Source organism: Dioscorea cayenensis, chromosome 14 (assembly GCF_009730915.1).
Source record: "Dioscorea cayenensis subsp. rotundata cultivar TDr96_F1 chromosome 14, TDr96_F1_v2_PseudoChromosome.rev07_lg8_w22 25.fasta, whole genome shotgun sequence".
In the NCBI taxonomy this organism is placed as follows: domain Eukaryota; kingdom Viridiplantae; phylum Streptophyta; class Magnoliopsida; order Dioscoreales; family Dioscoreaceae; genus Dioscorea; species Dioscorea cayenensis.
The window spans coordinates 20,269,306-20,292,210 of record NC_052484.1 but is presented as its reverse complement, the minus strand read 5'-3'; the positions used below and the strand labels follow the sequence as shown (position 1 = coordinate 20,292,210).

Genomic DNA, 22,905 nt, shown 5'->3' with positions numbered 1-22,905 from the left:
CTGACTTCATGGCTTGTCCCCTTTGTAAAAGAAAAAAAATCTTTTAAGCAGTAATGATTTATTAACAGATGATTAATTAAGAAGCCTAGAGAGGGTCATAGCAGTTTAAGATCGGCCGACAACGCAAAAACTCGGCGTGGAAAACTGGGGGTCTGAGAACAACGCCAATCTCGATGGGCCAGCTTTTGACACGTGCCCAAGGAATCCACGTGGCAAAACAGGATGACTTGTGCTGGACCCCAGCATCTTTAGATCAACAACTTGCGCTGTTTCTTTTCCTTTTTCCTTTCCTTTTTCCTCAATCCAAAGATGGGTTCTTTTCCTCCTTTTCTAGTTTATGCTTCTCCCTTCTCCTCAACCCTACTTCCATGCATCAAATACTTCTCTTGTATTTTGTTATTTATCATTCAATAAATAAATATCAATATTTTTTTATTATCATATGTCATTTTTATAAAATAATAAAAAAAATCATAAATTATATAAATGGCTAGAGCGCTTACGACATCTCTTGTTTTAATATTAAAAGTAATAACTCTGAATATGACCGGCCATCTCCCAGGATGAAAATAACCATACATCAAGATCAAGAGATATACCAGTTATGGTAGCTTGACTGACCTCCTGAGGATAACCCTCCATTATGCAATTATAAAGAGAAGAACGAGGGATAATTCTCACATAGTAGGGACCTGAATATGAATTGTAATACTGAGAGATTCAAACTCGAGATCTTTCAATTACATCCACAGATAGTTACTATTGGACTAGCCCACTATTCCTAATTACTAGTGATTTTAACCTCATACAAAAAAATTATAGTGTGCAATTTGAATTGGAAAAAAGGTTTTTGGAGTTAGCTCACTTCAGCCTTAGCCTGATTGTCACGTTTTATCTCACTCACCCATTGTAGTATATGTGCCTCCCATTAGTATATGTGTCACCCAATAGGATAACAAAATATAAACAAGAAAACTAAAAAGACAATTAATATAGTTTCTCCCATGCAAACTAAAATATTACATTAACTTTTATTTGGAGTTTCAAATTCACAAGTGCAAAATTTGATACTGTACGTGTAATGGCAATCAACATTGTAAATTGTAATCCATCACCCAATGCATGAGATGAACAAAAAGTACAAGACTTGTATATAATAAATACAGCAAATAATATCTTAATATACTTAATAAAAACATTATATGTTGATGTGAGGTTATTTTCAACAATATTTGTTTATTTTTGAACATTGTGCTACTAAATAAGCTTGTAAATTTTTAAGTTGAAGATCTTTTGCATAAGAAAGACAAAGAAATTTTATTTATATACTCAATAAAAAGCTCAAAATACAAAATACAAATCACACACATAAACACAAAAATGTTCTCTTGTTGAAGAAGAGAGACAGGGAAATAAATAAAGGAAAAGAGAAAAACAAAGTTTGGTAGTAATATAAATTGAAAAGCATGGAGCTTGAGATTGAGCTTGAGCTTGAGCTTGAGAGAGTTCTAGGAGTAGGAGTGAGAAACAACTCACATGGTTCCTAATTAAGAACCAAAAAAAGAAAAGGTAGTACAAGAAAAGAAAGGTAAGTTAGATGAGAAAAAAACTTAAACTATTAAGGGAAAGGAATAGTGTAAGAATATTTCATGGTATTGGGATCAATACTTAGGTGACCACCTTCAAAATGAATAGATTGATAGATAGATGAAGGTTGGCTTCCAAAAACAGGAAACAAAGTTCTTTATTTTCCCTTCTATAAATTAATCATACAAATTAATTAATGTTTATAATTATGTATACCAAGGAATCAATTTAACCGAAAGCTTGCCGGCCTGTGTTCTTTAGCCATTGAGATCCCAAGAAGAGAGAAATAATTCTTTGGCGTCTAGAACTAGAGATGATTTTTTTTCCAAAAATGGGAAAAAGAAAAAAATGTTGCTAAGCTATGGCTTGAAGGACTTGCTTTTATTGTTTTATTAAAGTTGGTTTTTGACTTATAATGAATTCGGTTTGTTTAATAAATAAATCAAAAGATATAATTTTGAGTTCATACCCACTAAAAAAATTGATTGACGAAATTAATTATACAAATTAACTAATGTTTACAAATAAATGTTTTTGATATTTAAAATTTAAACATGAAATCATTTGTTTAAATAAGTCAAACACCTCTACATACAACGACAAAAGTCTCTAATATGTGAAAAGAGACACCTAAAATCAATTCTTGAGAGCAAGTATTAAAACTTAATTTTGCACCTTTAATGAGAGTATGTGCAGTATAACTAATAAATGTTTTACTAATGTAATTTATCAGATAAATGTTAAGACCATGCCGATAATAAATCCTTAAAACTACGGTAGTTTGTCCATTTAAAAAAAAAACTTAAATAATCTCAACCTCAATCACTTGCATGGTTGCACCGTTGCGTCATTTAATAAATTTAACTCGTGATTTAATTAATAATAAAATGAATATTTATTAAATTTTTTAAGAAGTGAATATCTCCTATTGTTTTTACTTTTTATACATATTATTGTTATTATTAATTAATTAATTAATTAATTCTTTTTAATATTTAAATTTACAAAAGTAAATTAAATAAAAATTTATTTATTCATTTTTGAAAAAAAAGAAGAAACAGTGAGACCCCACTGAACACTGTCGTCTTTCGCTCTCACTCGCTTTCCCTTCTCGCTCGCGATCTCCGCCACCCAAACCCTCGATTTTCACTGCACTACGATGCCCCAATTCCCTTTCCCACTCCTCCTTCTCATCCTATTCCCTCTCGCCGGAGCTACCCGGCCGCCGTCTTCCTACTCGTCGGCGGCGCTCACTGAGTGGCGCCATGCACGTGCCTCCTACTACGCCGCCGCCGATCCACGCGATTCCGTCGGTCAGTCACTCATCCATCACCCCCAGACCATCACCTTCTCAAACCCTAATCTCTTGTTTTGCTAACAATGTTGGATGGATCTGGCAGGAGGTGCATGCGGGTATGGGGATCTAAGCAGAGCTGGGTATGGCATGGCGACAGCCGGGCTCAGCGAGGCGTTGTTTGAAAAGGGGGCGGCGTGCGGAGGGTGCTACGAGGTGCGGTGCGTGGAGGAGCTGAGGTTTTGCATAGCTGGGACTTCGATCGCCGTCACCGCCACCAACTTCTGCGCGCCCAATTACGGTCTTCCCTCCGACGCCGGCGGGCTTTGCAACCCTCCGAACCACCATTTCGTGATGCCCATCGCCGCCTTTGAGAAGATCGCCATCTGGAAGGCCGGCGTCATGCCCATCCAGTACCGCCGGTTAGAACTCTTTCCTCTTTTCTGGTGATTTATTTGCAATTTATTTATTTTTTAAAAATGAAATTTTTAGTTTCTTGGATTAATTAAACCTTTTAATTTGGTACATTTTGTTCTCAATTGCTCTAATATTCAATGTTTTCCTAATCACCATATTTTATACTATTATTTTGGGGGCAATAACAATGTTGATATGTGGTTCTAATTTTGTTGTAATTATTCCAGTTCTTATTTTGATTTTACTTTTGTATCTTAGATTTGTAAAATAAAATGCTTAGTGAAGTTGCATTTTTGGTTAGTAGTTTTGCAAATCAGAACACAAATTGTGTGAATTGAATTAAATACTGGTTTGAGTTAGTTTTAGTGATAAAGTCAACATTCTTTTGACTAAAAGCACCATGAACTTATAGGTTTGAAATTTGAACCTTTTGTCATTGAATCACTAGCATTGCAAGGTTACTGAAATATTTGGTAAATTAATGATCAAAAGAAATTAATGTTTGGTAAAAGTAACTCGTGTTGTCATTTGTCATAAATAGTTTATTTGTCTTCTTAGATCTGGTTTAAGAGTTGTTTGTGATGGAAATCTTGGCATGTATGAGTGGTAGGTGGAAAATGAATGCATGCTTGTCTAAGCCTTAGCAGACATTTGAAAATCATAGTAATTATGATTTGGAGACAATGGATGTTCTCCGGATCTATAAAACTATATAAGACAATGTGAAGATGCCTTAGTAATGTATCTCATCGGCGAGAATGCGACATCACACCTAATTGGATTCCTTTGTTTTTTTGTTTTTTTTATCGGTCACAATCCATAAACCTGTAATCGAGCACTTAATCATATTCTTTTGTATGAATTATTTACAATTACAATTGAATGTAGTCTGTGCCAAAACTCTGAAAACCTGAGCATTTTTAACCGTTATTGGCATAAAAATAAAAAAATTTCCTAAACATTTCTTGTTAGTTTTCCAGATAAACTTCTGTGTCAAGTCTTTCCTACTCCTATTGAAGTTTTAACATATAACTCCTAGTTTTGCAGAGTAAAGTGTGTAAGGGAGGGGGGCTTGAGGTTCACCATCGCCGGGCAGGGATACTTTTACTCGGTGCTTATCAGCAATGTGGCAGGCGCCGGTGATGTAACAGCGGTGAAGATCAAGGGATCAATGACCGGGTGGCTTTCCATGGGACGGAACTGGGGCCAAAACTGGCACATCAACGCCGATCTTAAAGGCCAGGCTCTCTCTTTTGAAGTCACCACCAGCGACGGTGTCACTCTCACCACCTACAACGTCGCCCCCAAAGACTGGAGTTTTGGCCGGACCTACATTGGCAAGCAATTTCCTTTTTGATGACTCTTTATCTTTTTTGTATCAGTGTTGTATTGCTTGTTTATATGGGTTTGTTCAATTGAATTGGATACTATTATTACGAGAAAATTTTGAGGTGGTAGTAGTATGTATTTAATCTTATGAAGGACTTAGATTTGTTTTCAAGGTAATAATTCATTATTTGATTCAATTGAAAGAGCAAAATTGCAGGAGTTCTTACAATTTGTTACATGTGGGTACAATAATTTTATAATTATGAAGGTGAAGCATCTTTAAAGCATATGGACATGTGGCTGATCACTTGTGAATGTGTGATCCCACATGTTCCTGGCTGGTTAAAGTTTAGAAAAAGCTAGAAGCCCCCACTGCATTAGTTTCATGTAGCACACACAGGACTTACAGGTGTAATTAATAATTAGATGTTAAAATTTGGTACCCAAACACCTGCCAACCTGTTGAGATGGCCGAGTTGGTCTAAGGCGCCAGATTAAGGTTCTGGTCCGAAAGGGCGTGGGTTCAAATCCCACTCTCAACATATACCTTCTTTTTCTTTTCCTTTTGAAAACAATAAAATTATTTGTAGCAAACTATGATACACAAAAAAAAAAACCTAAATAAATAAAGAGGAATCTTCATTCTATTTAGTCAAGTTATATGACCAGAATAAAAAGCGTCAGTCAGTCCCATCTGTCTTATTTTTTTTAATTTTGACAAAATCATCCTTTTAATATTTTCAAGAAAGCACTCTAAATTTCCAATGCATTTCCTTCTAAGTAGCCTGTATGGTTATGCTTAAAAAAAAACATATATTGACATATCTGCTGAATAAACAACTAAACTGAACAAACATCCGATTTGAACAAAACTAAACATCATCAAACTTGCTAGCATTAAAAAAACTGAACAAACATAGCACAAAAAATCTTTACAAAATCCAGATAATGAAATTAAAAACAAAAAATCTTTCTTATATTCACATATCTGCTTAATTAAGTTAAGATCTATAGAATGTTTTTTTGAAAACATATTGAATGGTCCAAGTTCATACCTGCATTCAAATTTTCGAATAAAATAACCTTTGAAATGGACAACAAGTTAAATTTGAACACCAGAAACAAAAGGCATCAGATAAGGTGACAAGCCATTTTATACTCTAGACCAGTTCAAAAAAGAAAAGAAAAACTATTGCTGGAATTCCAATCATCATGTATCGTATTTTTTTCATCAGTGAGAACATAAAATGGCTAGGTTCCTCTAGCATCTGAGAAAAAATTACACATACGATGACTAAATGCAAGATAACTTCTTTTTAAAAGCCGACTTTAAAGTTCAAACCTCATCTTATTACCTTTGATAGTGGCAGTATCGATCATCAAAGAAGTGACCCTGCAGCGTACTTTGTCGATAAAGATAAAGTCGGCTACAAATGAATTCTTTAACCCATTCTTTGCCAGCGACAGAGGATCTCTAAATGCAGAATGGGTTTCCGAACCTTGAGTCCTCTATTTCTTAAAGCAGCAGGAGCAGGATTTCACAAACAAAGATAAGATTGGTCACAGATAGCATGGAACAGCATCAAACAATAAGTAAAAGAAACCAATGAACCAAAGAAATACCCTTTTCACACCTCTAACTTTTGCAAAAGCATATCAAGTAGCATGCCAGACCCTTTACTTCTGCACATTAAAGGTCAAAATTATTGTTTATAATCATCCAAATCGTCCCTTTTTATCTTTGAAGTCGCCTGACTGGATATGAACTGTTGTGTGAAACCCTATAATGATGTTCAGATCTCATCTCCATATCTTGAAAACAAAAGCAGCTTAATACTCTCAAGATTCCCTAGTAGCATGTGGTCTAGTTATATGAACATAACCTATGTTGTGAATCAGCCACATCTCAGGAAAGATTGCAAAATCTTAAAAGGGAAGTCCCTACCTTTCATGCTATAGACAAGGCTAAACATAGGGCAACCTATTTTGGCCCATACTAATCAGCAAATCAGATACAGCCTAACCTATCAAGGGTATGAGATACTCCTAGGCCACGTGTTACATGGCAAATCAGCTAAACGATTCATTGGAAGCATTTGCTATCAAAACATCTTGCAAAGATAATGCAGTTCTAATATCCAAGAAAGGATGCAAATCCTGACAAGAAAGAACAACAGATATGTGCCTGCTTGGGTGTCATTAAGTTGCAAGACAATAACATAATTTTCAAATGAAATGCAATTAAATTAACTGAATGTGCAGAGGAAGTTTCTAATCATTAGGGCCATCTTTTGCAAAGGAATGAATTCTAGAATTAAAGGCCTGTTCACAAGGAGGGATAGTAGGATTGTCTATTATTTTCCTCCCAAAAGTTGCAGTGTTTATTCTCATGAATAAGCTAAAAAAACCTCCCAAATCCTGGAGGTGTATTAATAATTCTCATGTCCAGAGAATTAAGTTATTATAGCCATTTTACAATTCGCAAAAAATAAAAAAATTGACAGATAATTGCATCCAAAACGAGATCAACCGAACAATGATCAAGAATGCTTAAATTCCTATCATCCCACTTTTAATCCATTTCGCCTGTCTTGATCTTATTCCCTTACTACATTAACCTTGTGGCCAAAATGTCATAAATAAAAGTATGTGGGCCATTCAGCCGACCATAAGTGAAAGGGTCTAACCGACAAGGTGTGAGTAAAGATTACATATTCTACAGAGTACAGATGAATGGGCATTTTCAAGCCAATTCACATTGATATCTAGAATTAATGAATCCAAAATTGACTTTTTTCTGACCATGTTTGTACAGGACTCTCCACAACCAATCTTAGAAAAAATATTAATTACAAGGTCTTAAGGGATGTGATCCAAAATGGGCATGGTTCAACAAACTTAAATATTACCAATTTCTTCTTCTTTCTTCTTTTGCTATGGCATTTGAAAGTATTTGAAGTTTCTCTTTTGATTTTCTTTAGGCAAAGATTGCACTAGCCCACATCCAAAGCATTCAATCTTTAACTAGCAGGTAGAAACCATGAATTTCATTCTAAAAATAAAAATAAAACAAAAACTTTCACATAGCACATCTAGAAAACCTAAGAGCTGCAACATACTAAGGCAAGAGCATGGCTCTCACTAAAATAGATTAAGACGTTAATCAATGACCTTCACAAATCATGGATGAGTAACAAGTATGCCCCTTTCATAAGGTTTAATACAATCCTGTAATATCAAATAGGAAAACAAGTAGTTTATAGATTGGATTTAATCAGCACTTGCATGCAAAACTAAGGCCAATTTTTCTAGAAAGAACACCTTTTACAGGAAGGGGCCCATGGATAACCCAAAGGCACATGGATCTTCATAGTAAGGAGTAAATAACAGACTGGTCCCTTATCTTATGAGATCTGTGCTCTATAACAAATGTGACTGAAAAGAAATAGAAAGATTAAATTCAACATCAGATCAGGACTGGTGCTATGCAGTGTGTTTCATGGAGGATGACAAATTAGGAAAAGAGCGATGCTATTGGAGTTTTGAAACATGGATTGCATGATGTTTAGATTATTAGTCAAGTTTTGTCTTCTCATACAAGAATGGCAACAAAATGGAAAGACTAAAACAAATAGATATGATAGCATGGTATGCATTCCACATTATAAAATGATGGGTCTAATGTAACATGGGTTGCATCTTCCGTAGCATCTTGAGTGGTTAGAATAGAGCATTGTTTGTAGAAGAAGAGCTCAGCAGCCAGTATTCATGCAAATATATTTCTTTTTCTTCTTGGAATAAGCCTCCTTTCCATAAATGCGAAAATATACAACTTTTAATCATTAAAACAACTTCCCAACCAGGAAACTACAAGATTCAATTAATTCCCGATAACATCCATAAAGCAACCTTTGAAGCTAATATCATCATTGAAGATTTATCATCTATTATTGACAGTGAGAAGGGTGATAATCTAAAATCATTATCAAACAAAAATCTTCTCCCAAGTTGCTAAAATAATGATATTAGCTTCAAAGCATACACATGACCAACATAGAGTACATCAATTGTACGAGGTCACAATTCACCCAACACGATCATCCAGGGGTGAACAAGTATTGGGGATCAGATGCGGGCAAAGTTACAATTCACACTGGTTGTGAGGCATGAATAACCTCAAATCTATCATCACCTTTTAAAAAATAATTTAAGGTCATGAAACCAACTTGCTCAAATGAACAATAATCAAAGTTATTTTAATGAATACCCTACATATGCCATACAAGATTACACCAAGTAATTACACATTATACAGCTTACAATAGGCTGATTAGCAATAATTTTAACAAGATAATAAGCTTTATAACTTTTGCGATGGGTAACCAATATATACAATGTACTTTAAAAAGATATAGATCATATCTTAAAATTAACAAGTATTTATAAAACCAAATATATATTATTTCCCTAGCTATCATCACAATAAGAAGTGAATAAACCCATGTTAGAATATATTTTTCTTCAATGTAGCCCTTGGATTAAATTCTTGATAGTTGTCCAAGTATGAAGGAAATGTTAAATTAGAACATGTAAGAACTATACCAACATTATACCATTGGTCTGTTCTAAATTTTTCATCATGTTGGATCTTCAATGACGCATGGAGCAAAATCCATGCTCAATTTCACTTACAAATAATCATTACCAAAAGACATACAAGATACAATGATCCAAGCAATTATGTTGTGATGCGAAAATGAAATTACTATTAGCACAATTAAATCACAAAGCTCTATGTAATCCGCAGAAGGTAAAATTTCAGCATTCCCTACAAATGAGAATGCAAAAATTAGATTGCTCACCTCTTCTACATCCAACAAGTACCAGAGGAACAGAGATCCGGTCCAAGCCTGAACCATCACCATATTCAAATCCTCTGGTGAGACTCAATCAGCAAAGCATTGAGCATTATATGAAGTGCCGCTTCATAAACCACCTCATCATAGTGCATTCCGTCCACTGTGCACCGACTCCCGCATCCTCTACTCAAAAGCCCGACATCCAGCAAAAGAAATGGCCCGCCAAACTGCCTCAACAGCCCACTGCTGTTCACCTCCTGCTCGTAAGATGCCCATATACTCATGTTCATCCTCATCCTCTTTTCCTCCGTATTGAGCTTCGCACTCACCAGCGTCGGCATCCCCAGCCAGAACATGTGTCGGGACCTCCCAGTCCCCGTTGCCGACCTCCTAACATCCCTCAACGCCACACCGTAATCCAACGCACTAGTGAAATGCAGCATGTGCCAGAGTCCGTCACCCATTACAACTACATCAGGATACCTCTCGTTCACCTCGATCCTCCTTAGGGTTTCAGTGAGATTCGATTCATATGGCGCCCAGACGAAATCGAGATCTGCACCGTTCTCAGGGACGGAGATGTGGTAGTCACTATGGCGCTTGAAGAGGTCGGCGCGGACTGTGTCCATGGCGGTGTGGTCGAGGATGAGGGAGAGGACGGAGAGAGCGAGGAGGCGGGCCTGGGAATCACCGGCGACGATGATCCGTGAACCGTTGAGGAGATCGGAGGCGTCAGAGCGTGTGAGTTTCTGGAAGCCACATGAGAGGGCGGGGTTAGATCGGGACCAAGACCAGGATGGCGGATCATGGGACGACCAGAAGACGTCGTGGATGGAGGAGAGACAGGAGATGGGGGAGAGGACAGGGGGAGAGGATGAAGGGAGAGGAACAAGAAGGCGGGAGATGGAGGGGAAGTAGGGAGTGAGATGGACGGCAATGGCAAGGGAGATGAAGAGTGCGCCGCTGAAGAAGAGAACCTTGTTACGGGAGAGATGCCAGCCAGCGAGGCCCATGGGGACGAAGAGGACGAAGAACGCCGCCAGGGCGCCGACCATCATCGCCTCTCAAAACGGAGCCGGAGATCGGAGCATGGCGGTGAGGACTGGAGAACGGGGAGGAGCGAAGGAGAAATCGCGGGTTTGAGAAGCAAAGCGAAGAGTGGGGCTCGTTGGAGTCGGTGGAGAAGAAGGAGGAGACATCGTGTGATAGCAATGGAACAACGGAAGCGGGTGCGGCGCTTATTTTAGTGGATTTTAATAATATTTTGCTATCATACGCGGGTTAAATTTGAATTCCCGGAAAAGCCCATGTAATCGTCAAACTGTACTAAGATAATGGCCGTTGGAATCAATATGGACGGTCTTGATTCAGTGGCATTTCGGATAAATAAGAAAAGATGGTTGTCTAAGATTGAACTTTCGGAGTTTTTGTAATTTTGCTGATACGCCCCTTGACCTTTTTGAAATTTCACACTAGAAATCGGAAAGAGGGTTTTTATTGATTTCCATGATCGCAACCTCGCGTTTCTTGCTTCGAAATCCCTCCGCCTTCTTCGCCTCTCTCCGCCACCGCTAGGCCATGAACACTGTGAAGAAATCCGCCGTCCTCTACCACTACCCTTGCCCAGATGGAGCCTTCGCCGCCCTCGCTGCTCATCTCTACTTCTCCTCCACGTCGCTCCCTGTCCTCTACTTCCCCAACACCGTTTACGATCCTATCAGGTCCATGTCTCTCCTTCATCTTCTGTTTCGTTTGATTGATGGGGAAGGATATACTTTGCAGCTGCCGATTGCCCTCCACCTACCTATTTGCGCATTCAGTAGTTCTTACTGTTAATTTGACTCTGTTAGCAACGTGAACCGGAAATTTGAATTTTTTTTTCCGACGTTTGTTTTGTTCAGTGAGAATTTGATCATACTGTTAATCAGAACCCGAATTTTAACTTCGTTTTGTGTTGTTTGTTTACTTGCAGAGTTGATAGTCTTCCTTTGGATGATATTGGTGATGTCTTTCTGCTTGATTTTGTTGGGCCTCCTGGGCTTGTCGCTGAACTATCCTCCAAAGTGGATAGGTTTGCAGCTCAATTTCCGTCCATTTTTTTATCATCTATATATATTTTGTCCAAGCAAGATAGATTTGTGTGTGTGTAATTTCTAGCACATTTTGCATGCAAATATGTAGTCATTATTTTTGTATGCTTTAAAGTTGATTTTTTTCTGGATGCTTGTGTGCACTTTAAGGATTCCCTAGTTGTAGCTTTCTCCAGGTTATTTTTTTTTCTTTTACTTTGCAAATTGTTGCGAATGTTTGGCATTTTCTTTGTTAATTTTCCTATTTATTAGTGTGACGATTTTAGATCATCACAAAACTGCTCTAGAAGCCCTTCATGGAAATGCGTCACTGAATGAGAATGTGACTAAGATCATAGACATGGACCGGAGTGGAGCCACCATTGCGTTTGACTTCTTTAGGGAGAAAATTCGTGAAAATGCTCATGGATTAAAAATTGAAGGAGACCTTGATGCTTCATGTGAGTTTGACCTTGTTCCCAATGGGAAGTTTGAAAAGGTTAATCGTCTTTTTAAATTTATCGAAGATGGAGATTTGTGGAGGTGGAAGCTTCCGCATAGCAAAGCTTTCAGCAGTGGCTTAAATGATTTGAACATAGAATACAACGTCAATCGGAATCCAGCTTTATTCAATCAGGTTAGAAACTTCTATTCTAGACGTGGTGCTCTTTGTTCATAAATTGTTGGGTTGGATGTCAATGCACTTTTCTTTTTTCAATTGCAATTGCTTTGAACCTTTGTTTCTATGTGTCTCTGGTGAACTAGTCACAACCATGCATACGAAAGGCATCCAATTTAGTGAACATTCAAAATGTGTTGTTTATGAGTTCTGGTATACGAAAGTTTGCATGCATTGCATTCTTATCACTTCATATTTGTATTTAAGAAGGTTGTTTACATGATGATTATGAGAACACAGATCTGATAGAAGGCCATAGCCCATAGGCCACGAGACAACTTAGATAAATTTGCAGCATTTATTTTTTGAGAAACCAGAAAAAAAAGTGGTTTTCTCCTCAATATGTGTTTAAGGGTTATAGGTACATAGGGACAACGTGCTCCTTCAAATTCTTAATCCTTATGGAATCTTTGCAGGAGATGCATGCTTTATTTTTTTTTCTTCTTACTATTTAAGCATTGTTATTAGATTTAAACAAAATTCCTGATGCTGATGGGTTAAGTTTACTTATATAAGTAAAGAAGATGGATTTTTGAGACATAGTATGAATTTTTTAGGACCTGAAGATTCTTTCCCTGAAAATCTTGACGCAAAAGAATACTGTGAGACTGATGACTTGTCATTGTAGAAGTGAGCAACATAGCATAGAATTTTGCTTAGACTTTAAGAATAATATCAATTCTCCTATTCCCTTTCCCCTTGCAACTTACAAGCACAAATAAATATAGTGGTTCCTCCATTGAAGCTCAGCCTCCTAGTACCAGTATACTTTAGCTCTGGGCATCATTTGTAGATGTGATTTCATCGGTTCAAATTTATTATCTGTACTTTGCACTATGTAGTGCCATTCTATGATGCAGATTATGGCTGTGCTATACTGCTATAAAATAAATTACATGATCTCTGCTAATAAGTGTGGATAAACATTTTTAAACATGCTTTTATGTTATGAGATCCCATTCACAACTGAACTTGAAATTTGATATTGAATTCGTTGACATGTGTAAGATGGGAATTTATCAATCCATCAATTTATTGATGAGTTTGGCTTATTTAAAATTGTTCTCTGCCTTTCTCCCAGCTAAAAGGAGATGCATGAATATGGTAGCTATGTAGTGTGCTGTAGGAAGTTACAATGTTCTCAATATTGTTCAAAATTTTTCTTTTCCTTCCTTCAAAGTTCTAAAACATTAAGGATATTGAACAGTTGTTAGATTTAGATCCGGAGCTTACTATTTCTTGTGGCCAAGAGTCCTTGTCAAAAAAGCAGAGGTTAATTGATGAAGTTCTTGCACAGTCATATGAAATTGCCCTGGCCTGTGGAGAGTTTGGGCATTGTCTGGTATGGATAAATTCCTTTACTCTTTATGGGGAGCTATTCTCATGTTCTTTGTGTTCTACTGTTACTTTTACATTTATTTTCTTATGCAAAATAGCAAGTAATCTCTCTGAAATGGAGCTGAAAGTTGATTTGACATCCTCTAGGTTCAGATAGAATTTAAGAATCCAAAAGGCGAAACTTTTCTTGTAATTTTTTAAAATGCACTATAAGTCTTTGGTGCGATTCGGTTTTGAAGAAATTGAAAATAACTTTTCTGTCAAACTTAAAAGTATACTTTGATGATTTTCCATGCTTGTATCTTTATGCAAATAGCCCTCTTTTTGAGTTCTATGCTTAAATTAAATTAAATATTTTTTTTTATATTTTTGTTCCTTTTTTAGTGATTTGGGTATGTAAATTGTGTTGATTCTCATTATCTTCAATTTTATCATGTTTTATCAGCTTTTATTATCTTCAAGTTGCACTGGTTTTGATTTATTTTTATCTTGTTGATTCACATCTGCATATATGTTAAAGTCATCAACAAGCCCGCATGCATAAGATAGCTAGACCTTTATCCTCGTTAACCACGATGCAACTTCTTTTATGATCTTTGCTTGTTAGGCTGTTGATGCTGATTCTATTTCCAACCTGAGGAGTGAACTTGGAAATCAGCTAGCTGAGAAAAGTCTTAATCTAAGCCTGAGGTTCAATTCTAACTTATTTATACTGTAATTTTAGCTATTTTATTATGTTACCTACATGCTTATTTTCTTTTAATGTGCAATTGATATCAACAGCCAAGTGGATTAAAAATATAATCTAACATTTTTTCTTATTTTTCTGAACTGATGGCTTAGGTCCATGTGGAAATAATAATAATTTTATTACTATTTTTCTTCTTGACTTGATGATGATCCACATTCTACTTGATTAACCATGTGGCATTTTTTTAGAATTATTTTTTTAGTTTTTTTTAAAATGTTTTTTAACTTGGTGATATGGCATTCTTAGGATATGTAATCCTGCCATATCAGTGTTAAGGAATTAAATGAACAAAAATAGAAAATACATGGACTGTACTGAACATCTTTTAAATACAGAGACAGGATTGGATATTATCTGAAGCATATGGATCAAAAATTGCTTAAGTCCTAGTGCAAATAAACAACATCAATTGATTGTGAGCATTAGCCTTCAACTCTTAATATTCTTTAAAAAATTCTTTTCACTTTTTATCTATCTTTCATTAGACTTGCAAAATATTTTATGGAGGCTCACTTTTCATGGATTTCTGTTCTGTCAATTGGAGTTAATAGATGGGATGCTGATGTTAAGCAATATTTACTCACCTTCGTGCATTTCATCCCCCATACACAAGAACATGGTTTTGATCGTTCACTATCTAAATTTATATCACTAGGGCCGTTGGTGCTGTTGTATACAGAGTTCCTGAACTCAAAAATAATCAGCTGCTGAAAATAAGCCTCAGAAGTTTGGGCTCAGAGGACACAACTATTATTTCTAAGGTTGCAGTTTCTTCAACTTGCGTATTAGTAAAATCGTGTTTAAATTACCCATTGTACTCATGTCCACATGCAATATGCAGAAATATGGAGGTGGTGGGCATCAAAATGCAAGTTCATTCATGTTAAGTTGCGAAGAGTATGAGAGGTGGAAGGTGAAGTAGCAAAGGTGAGGAAGAAACACAGCTCCAAAAACTTTGATGTGTATTTAGCATCACAAAGAAGTTTACAAGAGATAATTTATGGTAATTACTCGTCAACCTGGCCTATTTCAATCCCTGGTTTAAGTTATTAGGCCTTTCTTCACATTTCTTCACATTTCTTCACACATGTAAGTTATCATTTACTCTGCTAAATTATGCGTCGTATCGAAGAAGTTTACAAGAGATAATTTATGGTAATTCCTCATCATCCTGGTCTATTGCAATCCCTGGTTTAAGTTATTAGGCCTTTCTGCACACTTGTAAGTTATCTTTTCCTCTGCTATATTATGCATCATGTCGTAAATGATCTTCCTGTAAATTAGCATTGCTATCTTGGATGAACTTCTCTTAGTGGTTGTCTAGAACTTGTTCTTAGAATGGTTTGCCTCAATGCTCTCTTTATACATTGTAAGTTTTCTCTGCTGGGAAGGCAGTTCTTTTAAATGATGTTTTTGGCGAACAGGTGTTGTTTTTTTGCCAATGACCAAATGGTCTATTAGTATACAGGTCGCCGATAGAGCTTTTCACCAAGTGGTGAGAGTTCGATTCTCGGCTGAGGGCACATTTCTGGGATATATGAGTAGTGGTTGTGTGCAAATGGTTCCAGCGTCCATGTGTGTGCGGGCTCCGCCCCCACTTGCTCCACCGAGACTTGTGCACGTCTCTGATAATTTAGCAGGGTTTTCGGGCTGTTTGTTTTTCTTGTCAAAACAGGTGTTGTTTTTTGCAAAATTATATGGCATTCAGAGCAAAATTAAAAGCTATAATCGTAACATTTTTATAAAACCTTTTATATGTTTTATTCATAAGTATATAATGCTATGTTTATTTATAAGTATATAATGCTCAGATATTTGATATAGAATCCATATCATCTACAGTAAAAAATAGAATGTTCAGTATTTAATTATAGTAATAACTCAATTAATTTAATCCGTTTATTAACATCTCCATTAAAAAATTATAAACAATAAGGGACTCTCACTTACCTGTTTGGACTTTGGAGAGCCAATACAAGCTTTTGTTCCTGTTACTGTTGTTGTTTATACACCAATATATATTGTGCTTAATATTTTGATTCCAATTAACTATATTTAACAATATATGAAATGTTGATAAAACAATTCAATTTGTTAATATATCGCCATAGTTAAAAAATTATTTTTTTTCAGTTTTTCTCAATCCTACCAAACAAGAGAGAGAGAAAAAAAATTATTGTTTTATAAAACTTTAAGCTAACTTTTTATCAGTTGTATCTTGTATGTGAATGAACAATGACGATTCAAAGAGATATTAAATAAATAAGTGCCTTTTACACCAGGGGAAAAAAAAAAACCATATATCAATTATATATAAATATAACATAACTAATTTAAAAAAAAATTGAGAAAAATAAAAACTATATATATATATATATATAAATCTCCAATAATTTAAATGTAAATTACAAATGTAGCCCTGAAACACTGTCTCTGACTCAAGCTCGCCATGCCGCCATTCTCTCCGACGATCCTCAGCTCGCCATTGTCGTCCCTCCAGTGAACCCACCACCTCCGCCTCCGGCGCCGGCAGCGGTCTCCGCCGCACATCCCCATGCCTCGCCGGATCACCACCCTCTTTGTCCCCGAAGCCTCAAACCCAATCCCATCCCTCCTCCCCCTCCTCAACTCCCCCTTCGCCACCCTCTCCGATCTCCAGCGCGCCCACGCCCTCACCATCACCTCTGGTGCCCTCCCCTTCCTCTCCCTCACCCGCCCCCTCCTCCGCCTCTCCATCCGTCTCTCACTCTCCTACGCCGTCGTCCTCCACTCCTCCTTCCCTCGCGCCGACGCCCTCGCCTCCAACATCCTCATCAAATCCCTCGTACGCCTTTCCGACCCCCTTCTCCGTTCTCTCCTTCTTTTGCCACCACTCTCATCCCATCGGGATCCGCCCTAGTCCCTGCACCTTCCCCCGCATAATCACCGCCGCCAAGCTCTCCGCTGCTTTCCCTCTCGGTGAGTCCCTCCATTCCCTCGCTCTTAAGCTCGGCTTCCTCTCCTACATCCCCATCTCGAACTCTTTTATCCATTTCTACGTGTCCGCTGACGCCCTCGACCTCGCCCAGCAGTTGTTCGACGAAATGCCAGACAGAGACCCGGTCTCTTACAACTCTTTGATCGATGGTTACGTTAAAAACCGTGACTTGGACGAGGCTGAGAAGCTGTTTTGGTCGACGACGGATTGGAGTGTGGTCACTTGGTCCTGCTTGTTCAATGGCTTTGTGCGAAATCGGATGTTTCGTAGAGGTATGGATTTCTATTCCAAGATGAGAATTCACTCCGTTGAGCTTGATGATACCACGGTTGTGACTCTGTTGATGTTGTATGCTCATTACAAGTATGCGTTGTTCGGGAAGTCTGTTCATGGGTATCTGTTGAGAAGATGGTCACATTTGCCAACACATGTGAGTTCTACTTTGATTGATTTGTACTGTAATTGTAGTTTGTTGGACGCCGCAGCGGCTTTGTTCTATAGAATGGAGAAGAAGGACTTGATATGTTGGAATACTTTCATCGCGGGACTTGGAAGTCAAGGTAGAGGTAAAGTGGCACTTGATGTTTTCGAGCAAATGCTGCTGATCGGAATGAAGCCGGATGATGTTACATTCATCGGTGTTTTGGTTGCTTGTGCTCATTCAGGATTGGTTGAGGAGGGTGTTCGATATTTTGAAATGATGAGCTCAAGGTTTGGCATTAAGCCAAGCTTTGCTCATCACTGGTGCTTAGTTGATCTCTATGTTCGAATTGGTAGGCCTTTAGATGCAATGAGGATAATTCAAGGGATGCCTTTGGACAGTTTGTCTTCTGTTTGGGGTGCAGTTATTTCACTTGCAAGGATTCATGGTGATATCAGTGTAGGGGAGTATTTGGGCAAAAAGCTGATTGATTTGGAACCGGATAATTATAGGAGGTATGTGCCACTGGCAAATTTATATGTTGCGGCATCACAGTGGGACAAGTATAGAGAGTTGATGCAAATTATGAAGGTAAGACAACTGAAAAAGTTGCCGGAATGTACATTAATAGATCTAAACACTGTTGTTCACAAATTTTCAGTCGGTGATGAAAGCCAGCCGGAAATTGCAAACATTTATGAGGTATTAGAGGAGATCGCAAAGCAATTGAAATTGCAGCCTCATGTGGAGGGTGAAAATCTTGAGTGTGTCCATGAATGAATATTCTCTCAGAATCATGAAGACATTCAATGCTCTGATCTGTTGGTGCACACTGATCCCTTTTCCGCTTGATTGGTTGAAGTAGTTGTATGACACATTGTCTCAGCTTGCTGATTAACAGTTTTTAATCGATAGCAGACGATTTTGAGGAAGCTCTCTCTCGATTCTATGGAACTTTGTGAGGAATTGTTTCATGGTTTTTGTAGCTACACGACGGAGACATGATATTCAAAGAATTATGTGCAGAAGGCTTGAGAAACCATAAAGATTATCACGTGATTGAGTGATTTTTAGGTGAGAACCAGAAATAATAGAATGAATTGCATCTTTGATTCTTTGCTGAATTAACTTTGAGATATCAGTTCTAACTGACATTCATGTACTAACATGTATAAAGTGGCTAACCCTTGATGATGCATGCTTTACTCTGATCTCAATGATTTTAAAAACAATTAGTTTTGATTGCCATATTTATCAATGTTTTACTTCATCCACTCTATTCATCTGTTCATGCCAAACTTTTCCCTCTAGTTCTCAATATACTTGAAAATGATTTCAAAGGTAAATGGAACTGAATATTATCTTTATAATTTGTGAGTGGTGATGCAAATTTCTTAGCTTCCTTGACAGTCAAACTGAGATTAAAATCAAGACTTGGATACTTGCTGAAATTTGCAGAAAAGTCTTGTATATTTTTCATCATCTATAGTCTTAAAGACTTGGGGTCCTAATTGTTATGGTGTTGATGATTTCATAAACTCTGTACTATTTAACATTTCAAAATTTTGATGATGGTGATACATTATGAAGTTCTTGCCCCTCAAGAGAGTTTTTTTTTTTTCTTTAATTCGTAAATTAACATACAAGCTTTCTGCAACTGTTGTTACTGATTCAGAGTGCCTTTGATTAGCAGAGTTTGGTGATCAAACTAGCATATTATTAATGAATTGTTTGGTTTGTGGATCTTAATGTTATTTTACCTTTTTTTTATAATTGCATAGTTGAATTTGAACTAAGATCTTATGTTTCATTAGAGTGCTGTCCAAGTCCAATGGGATTGAAATTTTGCATCTTTGTATAATTTACTAGTTTTTAACCTTACTTGTGTTTAAAAGGTCTTGAGTTTGTAACCTTTCGAGCAAAATGCAAAAAAAATTTAAAAAAAATATTTATCACCAATTTATATATATATAAAAAAAAAAATTAAAACCATAAACAACACAAGTGTGAAAAGCAAATCAACTTGATTTTTATTATGGTGAAAGTTTACAATTGATCCCAAAATATATTTTTTTTAAAAAAAAAAAATTCATTTGATCCTTGAACTATTTGAAAAACATTCATTTCTGTTCTGAATATAACAAAAATGTTTAAATCAAAATGGACCCATTCGTAATTCCTAAAATTAATCTCCAAATGAAATACAGCATTCACAATTTGTGAAAAACACCTTCAGGTACTAATTCCCAATTTAATATAATTTCAGGGGCTTGTTTGAAATAACCACTCACATCGATCCATCTTCAAAACAGTGATGCATCCTTCTATCCTTCTTTGTTTTGCTCTCTTGGTTTCAATGGCGGCAAGCTCGGCCATGGCGGCTTCTCTCGTTTCATCATCAATCCCTTCGAAGACGAGCTTCAGCGTGGTCTCCTCTCCCTTCTCCTTTCTACCTGTATCTCCATCTAGGTTTTCCTTTCTCTCCTTGCATTCTCGGAGGAGATCCATCGGCGTTACCACGGTGGCTTGCCTCCCTTCCACTCCCAAGATCTCCATCACTCCCCGCACCAGGCTCTTCGTCAGTGGTATCACACATAATCGCTCGATTTGTAAATAGTTTGCTTTAATTTGTATAATTTATGTACCATTTTTGTTTTGAATGCTAATTATATATAAAGAAGGTAGAATTTGTAGCCATTTTGATTGGAATTTGAGTCTTATGAAAAAAGAAAAAAGGTGAAAACTTTTTTGCCTTTTATAGAGACTTGCATTCTTTCTCAATCAATGCATATGCAATTGATAATTTGGAATAGAATTGTAAATGTTAACATGAGTTGCATCTGTTGTTTTTGTTTACAACTTCAGTAGAAATCACAGATTATCATGTTAAAAAAATTAACTTTCTCTGCATAGTGGTGTTTTCTTTATTAATTTTCTTCCTGTTTTTGTCATTAATTTTATCTAATTTACTTCTTCATGGCCATTAATTGTGCACAAGAGATTATTGGTGGTATATAAACCAAAACGAATTATTATTTGTGTTGTTTTCAGGTCTATCATTTCGCACCACAGAGGACAGTTTAAGAAATGCTTTCCAACCTTATGGTCAGCTTGTGGAAGGTGAGATACATACATTTCTTTTTCTATATTTTTTGCGGCTGTAACTGAGGAACTAATGTTATGCCTTAGCTTAGAGAAATACTTCCCTAAAATTAGATACTCGAGAAGGTAACTTGTGTTGTTGCTCATGAATTGCACTTTGCCTGACTGAGAAGCCAATGTATAGTTGTGTACCCTCATGAGTAATCAACACTAACCACTGAGAGTTTCATAATGAGATATGTTTTCTATAGTATCAAACCATTTTATGAAACGAGGAATCATCCTCCTAGGATACCATTGACTCGCCGTCTTTAGCTCTTACCTTTGAGACTATGTCTATTTCTTCCATTCGAAAAATGGTCATTCCTGTTGACCGGGACTATTCAGGTATCACTTCCTCCTTGTTCTTGCCATGAGGCATCTCTTAACCTGTTTAGTGTTATACATTTACTTATTGACCTCTTTTGTTCTTAATTCTCTTTGTTTGTATTCTAGCCTTTTTAGTGAATATATCAACTTTTGTTTTTATTTGAGTTTTCTTCCGGCACATCTACTTTTTGAAAGGTGTCAGTGGAGTGTTTAAATGTAATATAGAAGATTTTTCACACATAAAATGAATGATTTTGTGTTCATTATGCAGTCAACCTTGTTATGGATAGAATAGCAAATAGACCACGAGGGTTTGCTTTTCTTCGTTATGCAACTGAGGAAGAATCCAAGAAGGCCATTGATGGGATGCACGGAAAGGTATATTCACAAAAACTGCCTGTTGATTAATTACAATTTTATATGTTTTAATATAAACAAACTTCTCTTCATATTAGTATATTCCAAATGGTCATATGCTTGTTTATGTACAAAGGGTGAACGTCTCATCATTTCAAATGTGCAGTTGCTTTGGATTTTACTGACAAAGCATTTCGAATTGCTAATTTTATGTGTTGTACCGTTTCTCTCTTTCAGCTTCACATGTGATTTCATATGCATTCACATTATTCATACTTCCAACTTTATGAAGAAGAAAGTTGCACTCATGAAGCTAAAACTAAAATGTGGGGATCTATCATGATGAATACTTTTTAATGAAAACTGTGATGGGTATTATTTTTGTCATTTCATTTAAACTTTAAATTTCATACCATGAACGTTTAGACCTTTTGTGTGACATTATTATGAAAAGAGAAAATCCTTAGATGTGATTTTTAATGAAAACATTTCTTCTGTTTTTTGGGTTTAGTTTTTGGATGGCAGGGTCATATTTGTTGAAGTTGCAAGACCAAGATCAGAGTTGCACCCTGATTCAAAGCGAAATCCAAAGCAACATTGATGAGGCACAATTAATCCCCTTTATTAAGGAATACTTTAACACCAAACATATATTTTTATTTCCATGTTGTTGTGCGTAAACTTTCTAGTCCATCTTTTTAATTATAAGCATAGAGTCATATCTAGCAGAGATTTCCATTAGCATATAGACTCTTGTTATTAAGTGGTAGAATTGGGTTGTACTCTTTCCCTGTCTTTTTATTTGTTGTGATTAATCGAATCTCGTGTATTTAGTTATTTTATAAAATTTTATAAAAAAAATAATTTTTTTTAAATTATTCTTAATTTGTATTTTAACATTTCTCTCTTATGTATTCTAGGATGAGAATTGAATAATGTGTTAAGAGTAATTTTAAAAATAAATAAATAAATATTTTTTAATATTAAAAAATAACATATAAAAAGAACGAAAGAAGTATCTCACTCATGCAAGTGAGTAATCAATTGTTTAATACAATTTTAGTGCTTAGTATAACCACTTATGCACACAATTTTAATGCTTAGTATAATTACATATGCACACGTAATTATACATGCATACATCCTAATTTAGTTCTAGGGCATTTAGCTTACCGAAGAATTTTTTTTTTTTTTTTGAAAGTTTATTGTTTAGCTCTTTTACATTTTATAAATTAATTTATATAGTAATATTTTTGCAAAAATATATTATTTGATCATAGGTTTTTTTTTACAAATTATTATTATTATTATTATTATTATTATTATTATTATTATGCGGATAAGTCACCCCACTCA

At 36.2% G+C, this 22,905-nt stretch overlaps 5 protein-coding genes and 1 non-coding gene across 7 annotated transcripts; 5 read left to right on the top strand and 1 right to left on the bottom strand.

The window, feature by feature from the left end:
* Positions 1 to 2,659: 2,659 nt before the first annotated feature.
* LOC120275144 (expansin-A10) lies at positions 2,660 to 4,856 on the top strand. Its single transcript, XM_039281646.1, has 3 exons — positions 2,660 to 2,900; positions 2,988 to 3,303; positions 4,346 to 4,856. Exons 1-3 carry the CDS (start codon positions 2,747 to 2,749, stop codon positions 4,653 to 4,655), a joined length of 780 nt encoding a protein of 259 aa, XP_039137580.1. The 5' UTR covers positions 2,660 to 2,746; the 3' UTR covers positions 4,656 to 4,856.
* Positions 4,857 to 5,088: 232 nt separating this feature from the next.
* On the top strand, positions 5,089 to 5,169 carry TRNAL-AAG. Its single transcript has one exon. It is a non-coding gene; the product is annotated as a tRNA-Leu (tRNA).
* Positions 5,170 to 9,117: 3,948 nt separating this feature from the next.
* LOC120275468 lies at positions 9,118 to 10,718 on the bottom strand. The gene has a single exon (XM_039282055.1). The coding sequence runs from the start codon at positions 10,542 to 10,544 to the stop codon at positions 9,555 to 9,557; it is 990 nt and encodes a 329-aa protein (XP_039137989.1). The 5' UTR covers positions 10,545 to 10,718; the 3' UTR covers positions 9,118 to 9,554.
* A 257-nt stretch (positions 10,719 to 10,975) lies between these two features.
* LOC120275467 (oligoribonuclease NrnB) lies at positions 10,976 to 15,744 on the top strand. 2 transcript variants are annotated; one of them, XM_039282054.1, is made up of 7 exons: positions 10,976 to 11,207; positions 11,459 to 11,557; positions 11,843 to 12,192; positions 13,442 to 13,576; positions 14,180 to 14,262; positions 14,979 to 15,084; positions 15,165 to 15,744. In XM_039282054.1, exons 1-7 carry the CDS (start codon positions 11,114 to 11,116, stop codon positions 15,243 to 15,245), a joined length of 948 nt encoding a protein of 315 aa, XP_039137988.1. In that variant the 5' UTR covers positions 10,976 to 11,113; the 3' UTR covers positions 15,246 to 15,744. The 2 variants fall into 2 exon arrangements, with proteins under 2 accessions (XP_039137988.1, XP_039137987.1); XM_039282053.1 differs by having other exon boundaries at positions 11,829 to 12,192.
* A 1,002-nt stretch (positions 15,745 to 16,746) lies between these two features.
* Positions 16,747 to 18,958, top strand: LOC120276018 (pentatricopeptide repeat-containing protein At1g05750, chloroplastic-like; the record flags this gene model as incomplete). The annotated part of the gene is made up of 2 exons (XM_039282764.1): positions 16,747 to 18,312; positions 18,383 to 18,958. Coding segments are annotated over 2 exons (1,614 nt in total), but the record flags the coding sequence as incomplete, so codon positions are not given.
* A 1,083-nt stretch (positions 18,959 to 20,041) lies between these two features.
* On the top strand, positions 20,042 to 22,399 carry LOC120276019 (organelle RRM domain-containing protein 6, chloroplastic). Its single transcript, XM_039282765.1, has 4 exons — positions 20,042 to 20,306; positions 20,773 to 20,841; positions 21,464 to 21,570; positions 22,061 to 22,399. The coding sequence occupies exons 1-4, from the start codon at positions 20,078 to 20,080 to the stop codon at positions 22,148 to 22,150; spliced, it is 495 nt and encodes a 164-aa protein (XP_039138699.1). The 5' UTR covers positions 20,042 to 20,077; the 3' UTR covers positions 22,151 to 22,399.
* Positions 22,400 to 22,905: the final 506 nt, after the last annotated feature.